Here is a 15286-nt window from a genome sequence, read left to right on the forward strand (position 1 = left end):
GACCCTGTCTTATCATTTACATTACATTCCCACAACGAAAGGAAAATGAAACGATCTTACCGGAATCTATGCCATGGAACAGTAACACGGTCCTTCAAGTTTGACAGTAAGTAGCGTTGCTTCTGACATGGACTTGAGTGAAGAAAGCAGGCAGTGAAACTCGTCAATGCTGATTGCTTATGGAGCTGTTAATATGAGTTGGGATGGTTTCGCAGAAAGACTCTTCCTGCATCTCTGGACTCTAACTTTCATCCATGCTCTCACTGAGAGGCTGACAGGACTACTTAAAACTCCTCTCCCATTTTGAAGAGTACTACCCTCCATAAAAACTACTCTTAATCTTCCGACACTTCTCTGCCAACCTCCTGTGACGAAAGGCAAAGAATGACTGGGGGATGAGGGGGAGGTATTTAAGCCTTTGGCTGGGGTGTCTTTGCCTCCTCCTGGTGGGCAGGTTCTGTATTTCCCAAAAGTAATGAATGCAGCTGTGGACTCTCCCCGTTTTAAGAAGAAAAACCCAATAACCCCATACACATATATATATATAAAAATAAATAAATCTGTACCAAGACTATGAACATATATAACAACTGGAGGAAGCCAGTAGGATGCTAAGACCAGTACTGAAAAAAAAAGCGCAGAGAAACTGTTATAGGATTATATTAACGAACCAAAAGGCAGAAACAAAGGACAAGTCCCTGCGACCCCCATGGCTAAGCTTGTGACTAAATCCCGACTGGTGAAATATATGCCACTAACCAATACTCCAAATATATCACTCTGACAAACACTGTACTCTGAGGGGAAACTGGGCCTCGATCTGAGAACCCCTCTCACAGAAGAATCAAGTGCACACCTTCATTCTTCAACCACCTCCAGCGGAGGCAAAGCAAGACTGAGGTACTGGTTAGGTGGGAGGGGTTTTATAGATTTCTTGGGGTGTGGGAATCTTTGCCTTCTTCTAGTGGTAGGGAAGAGTAATTACCAGGAGTAATGGATTGTGGACTTTTCACCACCTGTATGAAATAAATATTTATAATGTATGTAGATATTTTGCAATGCATTATTTAATTGCTACGCATATATAACAAAATTAATTTAAATGGTCAGAAAACGTAAATTGTTTAACATAATTGTGCAGTATGTTCACAATAAATGAGCACGATAAGAGACTTTAGAAAATAAATGTTCATTATATTTTGCCCTCCCAAAAGGCACTTTATTTAATAGGTCTGATGCTGTCAGATCTCACATGCTTAATCACAACCGACAGCTTTATATAGCAGGGGAGCGTTCTATATTAAGGGTAACAGCAGAATTCAGCAGGTTGTGATTTGACAACAGTCCTGTCACGTATTTTTTTTTTAAAGACAAATAGAGCTGCAACAACTGATCGGTATAATTGTGAATAATCTATTATGAAAATAGTTGTCAACAAATCTCATAATCGATTAGTTGTTTTGCAATTAGTTGGGTCTGTGCATCAGCTGCTTCACTCCAATGAGCTCCTGCACATGGTATTGTGTTTTATGGTTATGCCCTTAGCCTAAAGGACGTTTACTTTTCACTTTTTCAGGACAGTATAAGTTTACAACTACCCCTGGCTTATGTGCAACCCAGAATTAAAATAAGAGTCATCATTTGGATTTGTTTATATTGAATCAGGTGATTTTGGGACTATGCTTTACATGATATAGTGCCGAGCTTGACATTTACACCTAGCTCTAAATTGCCCCAAATTGATGGGATTTGTTATTTGAATTGATGTGCACTATTATCTGTTTGCACAATTATTTAACCTTTTTGTTTGATCCGATTAGTCGATTAATCAAAAAAAAATAATCGGCCAATTAATCGATTATGAAACTAATCGTTAGTTGCAGCCCTAAAGACAACACAGTGCCATAAAGGAGGTCTTTGAAAATAAAACCAGGGATCTTCTTTCTAGGTGATAAAATATAGTAGCAAATTAGTTTTTAAAAGGCGAGTCTCTGATTGTGAACATACTGCACAATTATATTAAAAAAAAATGTTAACTGTCCCTTTGACATCCTTTTATTTCTACTGTACACATTTTTTGCAGCAATTCTCAGTTTTCAAATAAGTCACTGGACAATGCATTATTTTATATAATGAAGTTGGCCAGTGGCATGTTAAGTTCAAGTTAAAAGCTCACCTGTGATGGCCAAAGTCTGGCTGTCCTGCTCACATAAGATAGGGTATCCAAGGTAACCAAGATGTTCCAGACAGCGATGTACATCCAAATACGCTACCAACCTTAATAACAGCACAAAGAAAAGAGAGTAAGCACAAGACTGTACGCATTTATTGATTTTCTTTGTACTTAAAGTGTATTATATACTCAGAATGGACAAAAATAAAATGAAATGCAAATAAAGGGAGAGAAAGGTCAAAATTGAAAGGTGCATGGCTGCATTTCAATATTAAATAGAAGCATTTTGCAAAATACTTCCATTGGCAAAAAAAAAAAAACTTCTATTAAAAGTTATTTCTGTTTTCCAGTGGCATATGCACATATGTTGTGAGGGCCAGTGCACCAGCATTCAAGCTTAAAGATGCAGTGGTGGTAAGTATTGTGTCAGTGAAGACTTAATTTGTGTCATACAAGTCACTGCTGACTCACGGAGAAATGTGAATATGCCACTAAAACAGTAATAACTGCTTCTATCCAAAGCTGAAATGCACTCATTCAAATTTTAATTCCGACTAGAATGTCTAGTTAAACTTCATTATGTTTCCTGTAACTTAAGCTAAAGTAAAATAAGCAAAACAGAAAAATACAGTTGTGCCAATTAAAATAGTCTGACTGACAATTATTTTAATAACAAAGGACATAGTCAGTAAGAGGGCGATAGAACACACCCTGAAAAAACAAAGGCTTTCTGGAGATTTGTCTCCATTCTTATAATATAGTTAAAGGATCGTTGTCTGTACATCCACATCCCGTGAAAAAATATATGGGGATACTATACGTGTAATATCCATTTTGCAATTTATTTGTTAAAGTGTCCATGCGGGTTTATATATGTAGGTAAACCACCCGCAGTGTATGTGAAAGGATCACTGAACACAAATCTATCATCAAGAGAAAATTTGAAATCTGCGGTGACATTAAATTTTATACAAGCTGGCCTCAGTATCAGTCAACTTAGATTTCAGGCAAGTTAAATCTCTTAGGAGCTTCTTTGGAAACTAAGAGAATCCTTTTAAATGTTTCAGCTAGATTCATGAATGCGAGTAGGTATGAATAATAATCAGTATAGAACTATATTTCTATAAGGCTGTGATTGATGTGATGCATAATAGATATGCTATAAATGAACTATTATGTGTTCTGCTGCCAATAGCTTTGCACATAATGTCCCATAAAACAGAGAGAAATAGATAAGCGTCAAGAATAACTCTGGATGAAAATGAAGATATATATAAAAAGGCACACAACTTACGTCCACTGGCAGAGATATCCGTGCAGGGGTAGCAGCCCTTTTTCAGACATGCACACAGTATTATATAGCTCAGGACCCCAAGGAGTGTAAGGAAACACGCTGAAATAACTCTGCAACTCTGACGCACTGAGGGCACTATCACAATCCTGCATAGAGGGGAAGACAATCAAATAAATTCCAGTAATAAATTTAAGCAATACATGCAACAGAGGAACTAGTTAACATTTTGCAGTCACAACTTCTAAACAACGGATAGAAGTATCTCCTTTCCATCCAATTGTAACTGGCTATTAAAGAGACATGAAGGTCAAAATTAAAATTCCATAATTCAGACACTTCTGTCATCAAATTTGCTTTGTACTCTTGGTATACTTTGTGGAAAACATACCTAGGTAAGCTCAAAAGCAGCAATGCATGACTGGGAGCTAGCTGGTGATTGCACACATATGCCTCATCATTAGCTAACCAGATGTGTTCACCTAGCTAACAAATGTGCATTGCTGCTCCTGAGCATACCAAGAGTCATGTTTTTTCCCCACTTTTATGTCCTTTAAAAATTCACCATTTTATCTAATTTCAATGGATACTAGTAAATGACAGTAGATTTGGTATTAAAGTGAATGTAAACTTTAATGAATTAAAGGCCAGTATCACATAATCTTAAAAACAGGGGCACTTTAATTCATTAAAGTTTACAAAGATGCTTATTTTTTTAAAAATACTTACCTTTGCGTTATGATAAACATAATACCGATCCTCCGCCCGCAGCTCCTGCTTCCTTTGGCATATAGATGACAAATCCGGCTTTCTCCAATTGTTGCATGCCCCACGAGCTGGATGTCAAAGGGGGCACCCAACGATTGGAGGAAACCAGATTCGTCATCATTTTGCTAAAGAAAGCAGCAGTTGCGGGCAGAGGATCAGCGTTATGTTTACCGTAACGCAAAGGTAAGTATTTTTAAAAATAAGCAAATTAAAGTGCCCTTGTTTTTAAGATTATTGTTTGATACTAGACTTTAATTCATTAAAGTTTATATTCACTTTAACAGAAGAAAAAGGAAGCTTATTTTGTAAGAGATTTAAAGGGTCATTGTCATTATAAAATGAAATGCTCTAATTAGTTAAAAGTATGTAATTTTATCACTAGTGAAGCAGCAAAGATATGCATTTAACTGTGTGTTTAACCTATTTGCAGAGGTTAAAGTACCACTCGGGAACCACAGAGCACTATGTATTATTCATCATTTTTAAAGGATTTTACCTTTTATTTCTTATATTTAACTTCATCTGTGCAGTGTCCATTACTTCCTGTCACAGCCCTACAAGGAAGGCTTTTATTGCTTGATGCCACAAAACTAGAGTCTAGAGTAACATGAGCTGATTTAGGATTCAGATAATGCTAGAGAGACCGAAAGCCTGTTTTGTGCATGCTCAGAAGTGCTGAATACAACTTAAGTTCATTTTGCAAGAAAAAAAGTTGTTTGCTGCCTTTTACACACTATGTTTCCTTTTAGGTTTACTTTGATTTAAAATATTATTTTTTTAAGGAGCACTGTGTATTATCCCTTGAAAGGGATATAAAGGTTGAAATTTAAATGTGCATGGTTGCATTTAAATTTGTGTATTTGTGCAATTTACTTCCATTTGAAAAAATGCTTTTAGTAAAGGTTATTACTGATTTTAAGCAGCATACGCACATATGCCATGAGCACCCGCGCACCAGTATTCAAAAACCACACCTACTCAGAGAGTCAAAAGTGGCTTGTTTGACACAAATGATGTCTTCACAGAAGAAACACACCACTGCCAACAATTTGAGCAGGCAATGTGTTTGAATACTGGTGCACGGCCCTCAAAGGATATGTGTGTATGCTGTAGAAAAACAGGAATAACTTTTACTAGAAGCATTTTTGCTATTGGAAGTATATTGCAAAAAAAAAAAATGTATGCTTACCAGATAAATTCCTTCCCTTCCGGATAGGGAGAGTCCACGGCTTCATTCCTTACTGTCAGCAAATACAACACCTGGCCACCAGGAGGAGGCAAAGACACCCCAGCCAAAGGCTTAAATATCCCTCCCACCGGGGAACTTCCGGACAGCGGCCATGATCAGTCGCATCTTTGCAAGCTGCCTCAGCATTCCGGCATTATCTGGCTAATATCACCTTATTGATGAAGCATCTGCGGAAATGGTTTATATAATTTACCTATACTAAGAAAAACCTATCTTATGAGCCAAATTTTATGGAAATAGCTGCTGGCTTCATAGCCCAGAGATATGTTTGCAACTGTGGCCTACAACACCAGCCACATGGTATACCCCCCGGCAGGACGCTCTCCGGCTCCTGTTAGTGAGTACCTTGTGTGCTCTAAACTTAATAATATTGAGGACTTCTTACTGCTTATGGAGCATTTTCAGGGACTGGAGAAGCACCTAAACACGACTCCCTACTCAGCCCAGATGGTAAAAGCCAAGATATCTTCTACCACTATGCTGGAGGAAACCCCCGTAACAGGCACGAGCAGCACCTCAACAGCGGAGGATCAGTTTTTCATCATACCGCCACTGAGCTGCGACGAGCAAGAGGGGGAGCTCAATCTAAGGCCTCAGGGGGAGAGAGATCCTGGGCCTAAAATTATAGATGCCGGGCTGGGGATGCCGACGCCGCAGGTGGCTGCACATAGATTGCGGTCCCTTACCACTGAGAGAGCTACCGGAGAGACCCATGGGGACTTTAAAACTAGTATGGTTGGAAAAACATAATTTATGTAAGAACTTACCTGATAAATTCATGTCTTTCATATTAGCAAGAGTCCATGAGCTAGTGACGTATGGGATATACATTCCTACCAGGAGGGGCAAAGTTTCCCAAACCTTAAAATGCCTATAAATACACCCCTCACCACACCCACAATTCAGTTTAACGAATAGTCAAGAAGTGGGGTGATAAGAAAGGAGCGAAAGCATAAAAAAAATAAGGAATTGGAATAATTGTGCTTTATACAAAAAAATCATAACCACCACAAAAAAGGGTGGGCCTCATGGACTCTTGCTAATATGAAAGAAATGAATTTATCAGGTAAGTTCTTACATAAATTATGTTTTCTTTCATGTAATTAGCAAGAGTCCATGAGCTAGTGACGTATGGGATAATAAATACCCAAGATGTGGAACTTCCACGCAAGAGTCACTAGAGAGGGAGGGATAAAAATAAAGACAGCCAATTCCGCTGAAAAATGAATCCACTACCCAAATCAAAAAAGTTTCAATTTTTATAATGAAAAAAACTGAAAATATAAGCAGAAGAATCAAACTGAAACAGCTGCCTGAAGTACCATTCTACCAAAACTGCTTCTAAAGAAGAGAAAACATCAAAATGGTAGAACATAGTAAAAGTATGCAAAGAAGACCAAGTCATTGCTTTGCAAATCTGATCAACAGAAGCTTCATTCTTTAAAAAGCCCAGGAAGTAGAAATTTACCTAGTAGAATGAGCCGTAATCCTCCGAGGCGGGAATCCACCCGACTCCAAATAAGCATGATGAATCAAAAGTTTAAGCAAGATGCCAAATAAATGGCAGAAGCTTTTTGACCTTCCTAAAACCAGAAAAGATAAAAAATAGACTAGAAGTCTATCTGAAATCTGAATAGCTTCAACATAGAAAGTAAGAATCTCACCAAAGAAGTCTTAGGAAAAGAATAATTCCTCCCTAATGTTTGTTAGAATTTACAACTTTAGGTAAGAATTGAAATGAGGACAGCAAAAACCACCTTTTCCTGATGAAAAAAATCAGAAAAAAGAGATTCACAAGAAAGAACAGATAATTCAAAAGCTGTTCTAGCTGAAGAGATGTCCAAAAAGAACAATACTTTCCATGAAAGTAATTAATGTCCAGAGCAAGCATATGCTCAAATAGAAGAGCCTGAAAAACCTTCAGAACCCAATTAAGACTCCAAGGAGGAGAAATTGGCTTAATGACAGGTTTGATACGAATCAAAACCTGAAAAAAATGATGAATATCAGGAAGTAACACTGCCTTATCCTGATGAAAAATCAGAAAAGGATATTCACAAAAAAGAGCAGATAACTCAAAAATTCTTCTAGCAGAAGAAATAACCAAAAGGAACAATACTTTTCCAAGAAAGTAATTTAATGTTCAGAAAATGCATAGTTTCAAAATGGAGGAGCCTGTAAAGCCCTCAGCACCAAATTGAGACTCCAAAGAGGAGAGATTGAATTAATGACAGGCTTGATACGGACCAAAGCCTGAACAAAACAATGAATATCAGGATGATTAGCAATCTTTCTGTGAAAAAAGAACAGAAAGAGTAGAGATTTGTCCTAACAAGAACTGCAGACAAAACCATATCCAAACCAACCTGAAAAAAATAATAAAATTCTATGAATTTTAAAAGAATGCCAAGAAAAGTAGGTCTTCCAGACTCAATAATAAATCTTTCTAGAGACAGATTTACGAGCCTGAAACCAAGCGTTCAATCTCCATCCCTTCAAATTTAATGATTTGAGATCCTGATGGAAAAAATGGGCCTTGAGAAAGAAGGTCTGGTTTAAACGGAAGTGTCCAAGGTTGGCAACTGGCCATCCGAATGAAATCCGCATACCAAAACCTGAGAGGCCATGCTGGAGCCACCAGCATAACAAACAAATACTCCATAAGAATTTTGGAAATCACTTTGGAAGAAGAACTAGAGGCGGAAAGAAATAGGCAAAAAGATAATTTCCAAAGAAATGTCAATGCATACACTACTTCCGCCTGAGGATCCCCGGACCTGAACAGGCCCCTGGGAAGTTCTTTATTCAGATGAGATGCCAACAGATCTATTTCTAGAAATGCTCACATCTGAAAAATTGAAAAACATATCTGGGTATGAGAGACCATTCTCCCGGATGTAAAGCTTGATTAACAGAGATAATCCGCTTCCCAAATATCTATACCTGGGAAAAAACCCACAGAATTTAGATAGGAGCTGGATTTAGCCTAAGCTAATATCCGAGACACTTCTGTCACAGCCTAAGGACTGATAGTCCTACCCTGATGATTGACATACACCATAGTTGTGATTTTGTCTGAAAAAACAATAAACGTCTCTTCCTCAAAAAGAAACTAACTGAAAAACTCTGAGAAAACACGGAGTTCTAAAATATCAAATGGTAATCTCGCCTCCTGAGATTTCCAAACCCCTTGTGCTGACAGAGATCCTCAGACAGCCTCCCAACCAAAAAGACTCACATCTGTAGAGATCATGGTCCAGGTTGAAAGAAATGAAGAGACCTGTAGAACTAAATGATGGTGATCTTAACCACCATATCAAGAGAGATAAATATTAGGATTTGAAGATTTAAAATGCGAAATCCTAGAATCCCTGCACCATAATTCAGCATAAAAGACTGGAAAGGTTCTTTCTATTGAAAATGAGCAAAGGGAATTGAATCCAATGCTGTGGCCATAAGACCTAAAACTTCCATGCATATATAGCAACTGAAGGAAATAATAGAGACTAAAGGTACCGACAGACGGAACCCAATAAAATTGTCCCTTGTCTGATAGAGACAAAGACAGTGACACAAACTATCTGGAAACCCAAAAAAAGGTGACCCTTGTGAGAGGAATCAAGAGCTTTTGAAAAAAAGATCCTCTAACTATGTCCTGAAGAACAAAGTGAAACATATGAGATTCCGCATCCTCAGAAAATAATCTGAATGAATACAGAAAAAATATGCATTTATTGTATCTAATGAAAACAAATAATGCTATCACTGACCAAAAAAAGGCAGAATAGTTTCTAGCACAAACTTACTTCACCCCCTCCATGGGAGGCAAAGTTTGCAAAACTGAATTGTGGGTGTGGTGAGGGGTGTATTTATAGGCATTTTAAGGTTTGGGAAACTTTGGCCCTCCTGGTAGGAATGTATATCCCATACGTCACTAGCTCATGGACTCTTGCTAATTACATGAAAGAAATCAGTTCTAGATGCCCCAGAACCAGCCTATCTTACAGGGGTGAGCCGCACAACGCCCCACCCCACAAGTACATCAGCACGAAGGACTAAATGGAAACCGCGACGTATGCCCTCACCCTTTTGCATCCGAATCCTTTGCCGTCCTGCTCACCTCTACCTCATCCTCTATAACGGCGGCTGGCATGGGCTAAAGAGAGATCTGGGACAAAGAATATGGTTCTGCCTGGATCAGGCCTTAAGTTTTTGATGGAATCCAGCCCAGGAATTTTGACTCTCAGTATGAGCTGCAACTTGGGACTCAATGTAGTTAATATTTGGTTTGTCTGTGTGTTATATTTGTTCCAGTTCCTTACTACTAAGTTAATATTTGTTTTTTCTTCTGTAACTGATGAGCTCTGCATTTTGGGGCAAGTGGTAGGGTGAGATATCATAAATTCTAACTACATATGAGAGCGGTTAGTGCAAGAAGACCTTACATGATCCCTCCAGAATATTCCTTTGGTGAAACTGAGCTCGCTGCCAGCGGCCGAGGCAGTGGGACAGATGAGCTTCAGGGTTCAGGGTGGAAATGGAAGCCTTCATTTACCACTATATAGCGCACCATATTAAACATATTCATACCATTACTGCTGCTCGTGTATTATCCCAACTTGTGTAGCCCAAGCTACCCGACTACCTGTGTAGCAATATATATCTGCATAGTAAGGTCTGAAATGTTCCCTAGAAGTATGTCAAGAGTTCAATATGCACCTATTACTCAATATTAACTTACTCAGGTGTTGCCTGCTTCTGCAAATGTACATATATTACCTGTTGGTTCTGGGGTCCCCTAGTTTTGAAGTAACACATGCCTAGTAATAATAGTGCCCTATGTCTCAGATGCACTACAAAGCTGGAAGGTAGATCACACCAGAATAGTTCAGCTACAACCTAATAGGTCACTCTTACTCCATGTTTTCCCTTAATGTCCATACCTTATGTCATATCACACTGTATTTATGAAGCCTAACTTACCCTCTGAAGCTGGTCGATTACACACCGATAATTATGCTTATACCTTCCTTGTTGTTCAGGAATTTGCTACTGTATTAGGCATCTCAAGGCCACACACAAAGTCATGTTGCATCCCCACAGCCATAAAATAATTTTTGTCCTGGGCTTTATTATGTGATTTGGCTCCGAAAAACTGAACTACATTCCAGCATACTCAGACCAATTTAAAACCACGACCCTCTCAATCGGTACTCCTTATTACCATTTTCATACACCTTAAATGTTAAATTATAGTTTTTAAGGTCCTGCAGTCTCTAGTCTATACGTCCTTCCTTTTTACTGATGGCACCATGCAGCTTATGTAGATATATATATATACACTTGCCTAGGGTCCAGAAGTGGCCCTTTATATTGGGTATTTATATGAGACCTCCATTATGTCCCCATACTGGTATTTACTAATGTGAGTGGTCCAAAAGTGGCCACTATTTTCCTTAGGGGGATTTATTTATTTTTAAAACAGCGTTCCTCGCAAATTCTAATTGTGCAGTACAATAATAAAATAAAATCTGAGGTCCCATCAATGAGATCCATAAATGGTCTCATCTGTACCAGGTAGCCCTCTGTAAATGTCATTATCCTATAAGGTGTGGGGTCCAGGAGAGGCCTCCTGAATGGAATAGAGGGCTTAGCTCTTCTTATTGGCATGTCTTTTCTTCTTAAATTGTATTAGTTCTTACAGCTAACATTTAATTTGCTAATTCTTGCCATGTAGTCAGAAGATATTGCTCACTGCATATGCATTTTTAATATGCAACCGGGGTTTTACATTTTTGCTGTAAAAGTTACTGTTCATTACATATGGTTTTTTTGAATATGTGATTTATAAGATGAACCTTGCAACTGTATAATGCTGTAATAACTTACTATCAGCGAGATTACGAGTTTTGCGGTAACAGGGGTGCGGTGCTAACGAGCAGTTTCAGCTCACCGCTCACCTACAGACAACGCTGGTATTACAGGTTTTTTTTCAACCCGGCGTTAGCCTCTAAAAAGTGAGCGGAGAGCAAAATTTAGCTCCACATCTCACTGTAATACCAGCACTGCTTACGGTAGCGGTGAGCTGGCTAAACGTGCATGTGCACGATTTCCCCATAGGAATCAATGGGGCAGAATCTGCTGGAAAAAAAACAGCGTTCAGCTCCTAACGCAGGCCCCATTTTATTCCTATGGGACAATACTTTTTATGTCTACACCTAACACCCTAACATGAACCCCGAGTCTAAACACCCCTAATCTTACACTTATTAACCCCTAATCTGCCGCCCCTGACATCGCCGCCACCTGCATTATATAAATTTATAAATCACATATTCAAAAAAACCATATGTAATGAACAGTAACTTTTACAGCAAAAATGTAAAACCCCGGTTGCATATTAAAAAATGCATATGCAGTGAGCAATATCTTCTGACTACATGGCAAGAATTAGCAAATTAAATGTTAGCTGTAAGAACTAATACAATTTAAGAAGAAAAGACATGCCAATAAGAAGAGCTAAGCCCTCTATTCCATTCAGGAGGGCCTCTCCTGGACCCCACACCTTATAGGATAATGACATTTACAGAGGGCTACCTGGTACAGATGAGACCATTTATGGATCTCATTGATGGGACCTCAGATTTTATTTTATTATTGTACTGCACAATTAGAATTTGCGAGGAACGCTGTTTTAAAAATAAATAAATCCCCCTAAGGAAAATAGTGCACGATTTCCCCATAGGAATCAATGGGGCAGAATCTGCTGGAAAAAAAACAGCGTTCAGCTCCTAACGCAGCCCCATTTATTCCTATGGGACAATACTTTTTATGTCTACACCTAACACCCTAACATGAACCCCGAGTCTAAACACCCCTAATCTTACACTTATTAACCCCTAATCTGCCGCCCCCTGACATCGCCGCCACCTGCATTATATTATTAACCCCTAATCTGCCGCTCCGGACACCGCCGCCACCTACATTATACTTATGAACCCCTAATCTGCTGCCCACAACATCGCTGAACCCTACATTATATTTATTAACCCCTAATCTGCCGCCGACACCTACCTACACTTATTAACCCCTAATCTGCCACCCCCAACGTCGCCGCCACTATAATAAATATATTAACCCCTAAACCTAAGTCTAACCCTAACCCCCTAACTTAAATATAATTTAAATAAATCTAAATACAATTACTACAATTAAATTAATTATTCCTATTTAAAACTAAATACTTACCTGTAAAATAAACCCCTACAATAGCTACAATATAACTAATAGTTACATTGTAGCTAGCATAGGATTTATTTTTATTTTACAGGCAACTTTGTATTTATTTTAACTAGGTAGAATAGTTATTAAATAGTTATTAACTATTTACTAACTACCTAGATAAAATAAGTACAAATTTACCTGTAAAATAAACCCTAAAGCTAAATTACAATTACACCTAACACTACACTAAAAAAAAATAAATCCTAAATTAACTACAATTAATTAAATAAACTAAAGTACGAAAACAAACAAACACTAAATTACAGAAAAAAATAAAAAAAATTACAAGAATTTAAACTATTACACCTACTCTAATCCCCCTAATAAAATAAAAAAGCCCCCAAAATAATAAAAAGCCCAAAGGAAAGAGATGTAGCAGTCGCTTTCTGACCTCTCCTCTTACCAGAATAAATGACAAACAAGGGATGATGTTTGTCTAAAGTCCTTTAGTTGCTTGTAAATAGAATTTTAAAGCACAAACTAAATCAAGATTGTGTAGCAGGGCGTTCCTTCTTTGAAGATGGGTTAGGACACAGAGAAGGAACTATTATTTCCTGGTTAATATTCTTGTTAGAAACAACCTTAGGAAGAAACCCAGGTTTGGTACGCAAAACAACCTTATCTGCGTGAAACACCAGGTACGGTGAATAACACTGTAAAGCAGACAATTCTGAAACTCTTCGAGCAGAAGATATAGCTACCAAAAACAAAACTTTCCAAGATAATAACTTAATATCTATGGAATGTAAAGGTTCAAAAGGAACCCCTTGAAGAACTGAAAGAACTAGATTAAGACTCCCATGGCGGAGCCACAGGTTTATAAACAGGCTTGATTCTGACTAGAGCCTGAGCAAACCGCTTGAACGTCTGGTACTTCTGCCAGACGCTTGTGTAAGAGAATAGACAGAGCAGATATCTGTCCCTTTAAGGAACTAGCTGACAATCCTTTCTCCAATCCTTGGAGAAAAGACAAATTCTGGGAATCCTAATCTTACTCCATGAGTAACCATTGGATTCACACCAACAAAGATATTTTCGCCATATCTTATGGTAGATTTTCCTAGTGACAGGCTTTCTAGCCTGAATCAGAGTATCTATAACTGACTCAGAGAAACCACCCTTAGATAGAATTAAGCGTTCAATCTCCAAGCACGTCAGACGCAGGAAGAAACTAGATTTGGATGCTTGAATGGACCCTGTATTAGAAGATCCTGCCTCAATGGCAGTGTCCATAGGTGGAACAGATGACATGTCCACTAGGTCTGCATACCAAGTCTGCGTGGCCACGCAGGCGCTGATCAGAATCACCGAAGCCTTCTCCTGCTTTATTCTGGTGACCAGACGAGGGAGAAGAGGAAACGGTGGGAAAGACATAAGCCAGATTGAAGGACCAAGGCGCTGCTAGAGCATCTATCAATACCGCCTTGGGGTCCCTGGACCTGGATCCGTAGAGAGGAAGTTTGGTGTTCTGACGGGACGCCATCAGATCCAATTCTGGAGTGCCCCATAGCTGAGTCAGCTGAGCAAAAACCTCTGGGGTGGAGTTCCCACTCCCCCGGGTGAAAAGTCTGACGACTTAGAAAATCCGCTTCCCCAGTTGTCCACCTCCTGGGATGTGAATTGCTGAGAAGATGGCAGGAGTGATCCTCCACCCACCTGATATTTTGGAGACTTCCTTCATCGCTAAGGAACTCTTCGTTCCCCCCTGATGATTGATGTAAGCTACAAGTCGTGATGTTGTCCGACTGAAATCTGATGAATTTGGCCACAGCTAGCTGAGGCCATGCCTGAAGCGCATTGAATATCGCTCTCAGTTCCAAAATGTTTATCGGGAGAAGAGAATTCTTCCGAGACCATAGGCCCTGAGCTTTTCAGGAGTCCCACACTGCACCCCAGCCTAACAGACCTGGCATCAGTCGTTACAATGATCCATTCTGGTCTTCGGAAAACATGTTCCCTGAGACAGATGATCCTGAGACAACCACCAGAGAAGAGAGTCTCTGGTCCTCTGGTCCAATTGTATCTGAGGAGACAAGTCTGCGTAATCCCCATTCCACTGTTTGAGAATGCACAGTTGCAGTGGTCCTGAGATGTATTCGAGCAAAAGAGACTATGTCCATTGCCGCTACCATTAATCCCGATTGCCTCCATGCACTGAGCTATAGATGGCTGAGGGAGTGGAATGGAAGTACTCGGCAAGTAGCTAAAAGCTTTAACTTTCTGACCTCCGTCAGAAATATTTTCATTTCTACCGAATCTATTAGTGTTCCCAGGAAGGGAACCCTTGTGAACGGGGACAGAGAACTCTTTTTGATGTTCACCTTCCACCCGGTGAGACCTTAGAAAGGCCAGTACAATTTCCGTGTGAGCCTGGGCTCTGGGAAAAGACGATGCCTGAATTAGGATGTTGTCTAGATAAGGCGCTACTGCTATGCCCCCGCGGTCTTAGCACCGCCAGAAGGGAACCTAGCACCTTTGTGAAAATTCTGGGAGCAGTGGCCAAACCAAAGGGAAGAGCCAC

The 15286-nt window shown here is 39.2% G+C and overlaps 1 protein-coding gene across 1 annotated transcript in view; it reads right to left on the reverse strand.

Moving 5' to 3' along the window:
• Nucleotides 1–15286, reverse strand: part of RHOT2 (ras homolog family member T2) — a 390839-nt gene that overhangs the window by 180369 nt on the left and 195184 nt on the right. The window contains 2 exon segments of the mRNA XM_053694715.1: nt 2177–2277; nt 3468–3613. Coding sequence (XP_053550690.1) covers nt 2177–2277; nt 3468–3613 — 247 coding nt within the window.

Source organism: Bombina bombina, chromosome 11 (genome assembly GCF_027579735.1).
Source record: "Bombina bombina isolate aBomBom1 chromosome 11, aBomBom1.pri, whole genome shotgun sequence".
In the NCBI taxonomy this organism is placed as follows: domain Eukaryota; kingdom Metazoa; phylum Chordata; class Amphibia; order Anura; family Bombinatoridae; genus Bombina; species Bombina bombina.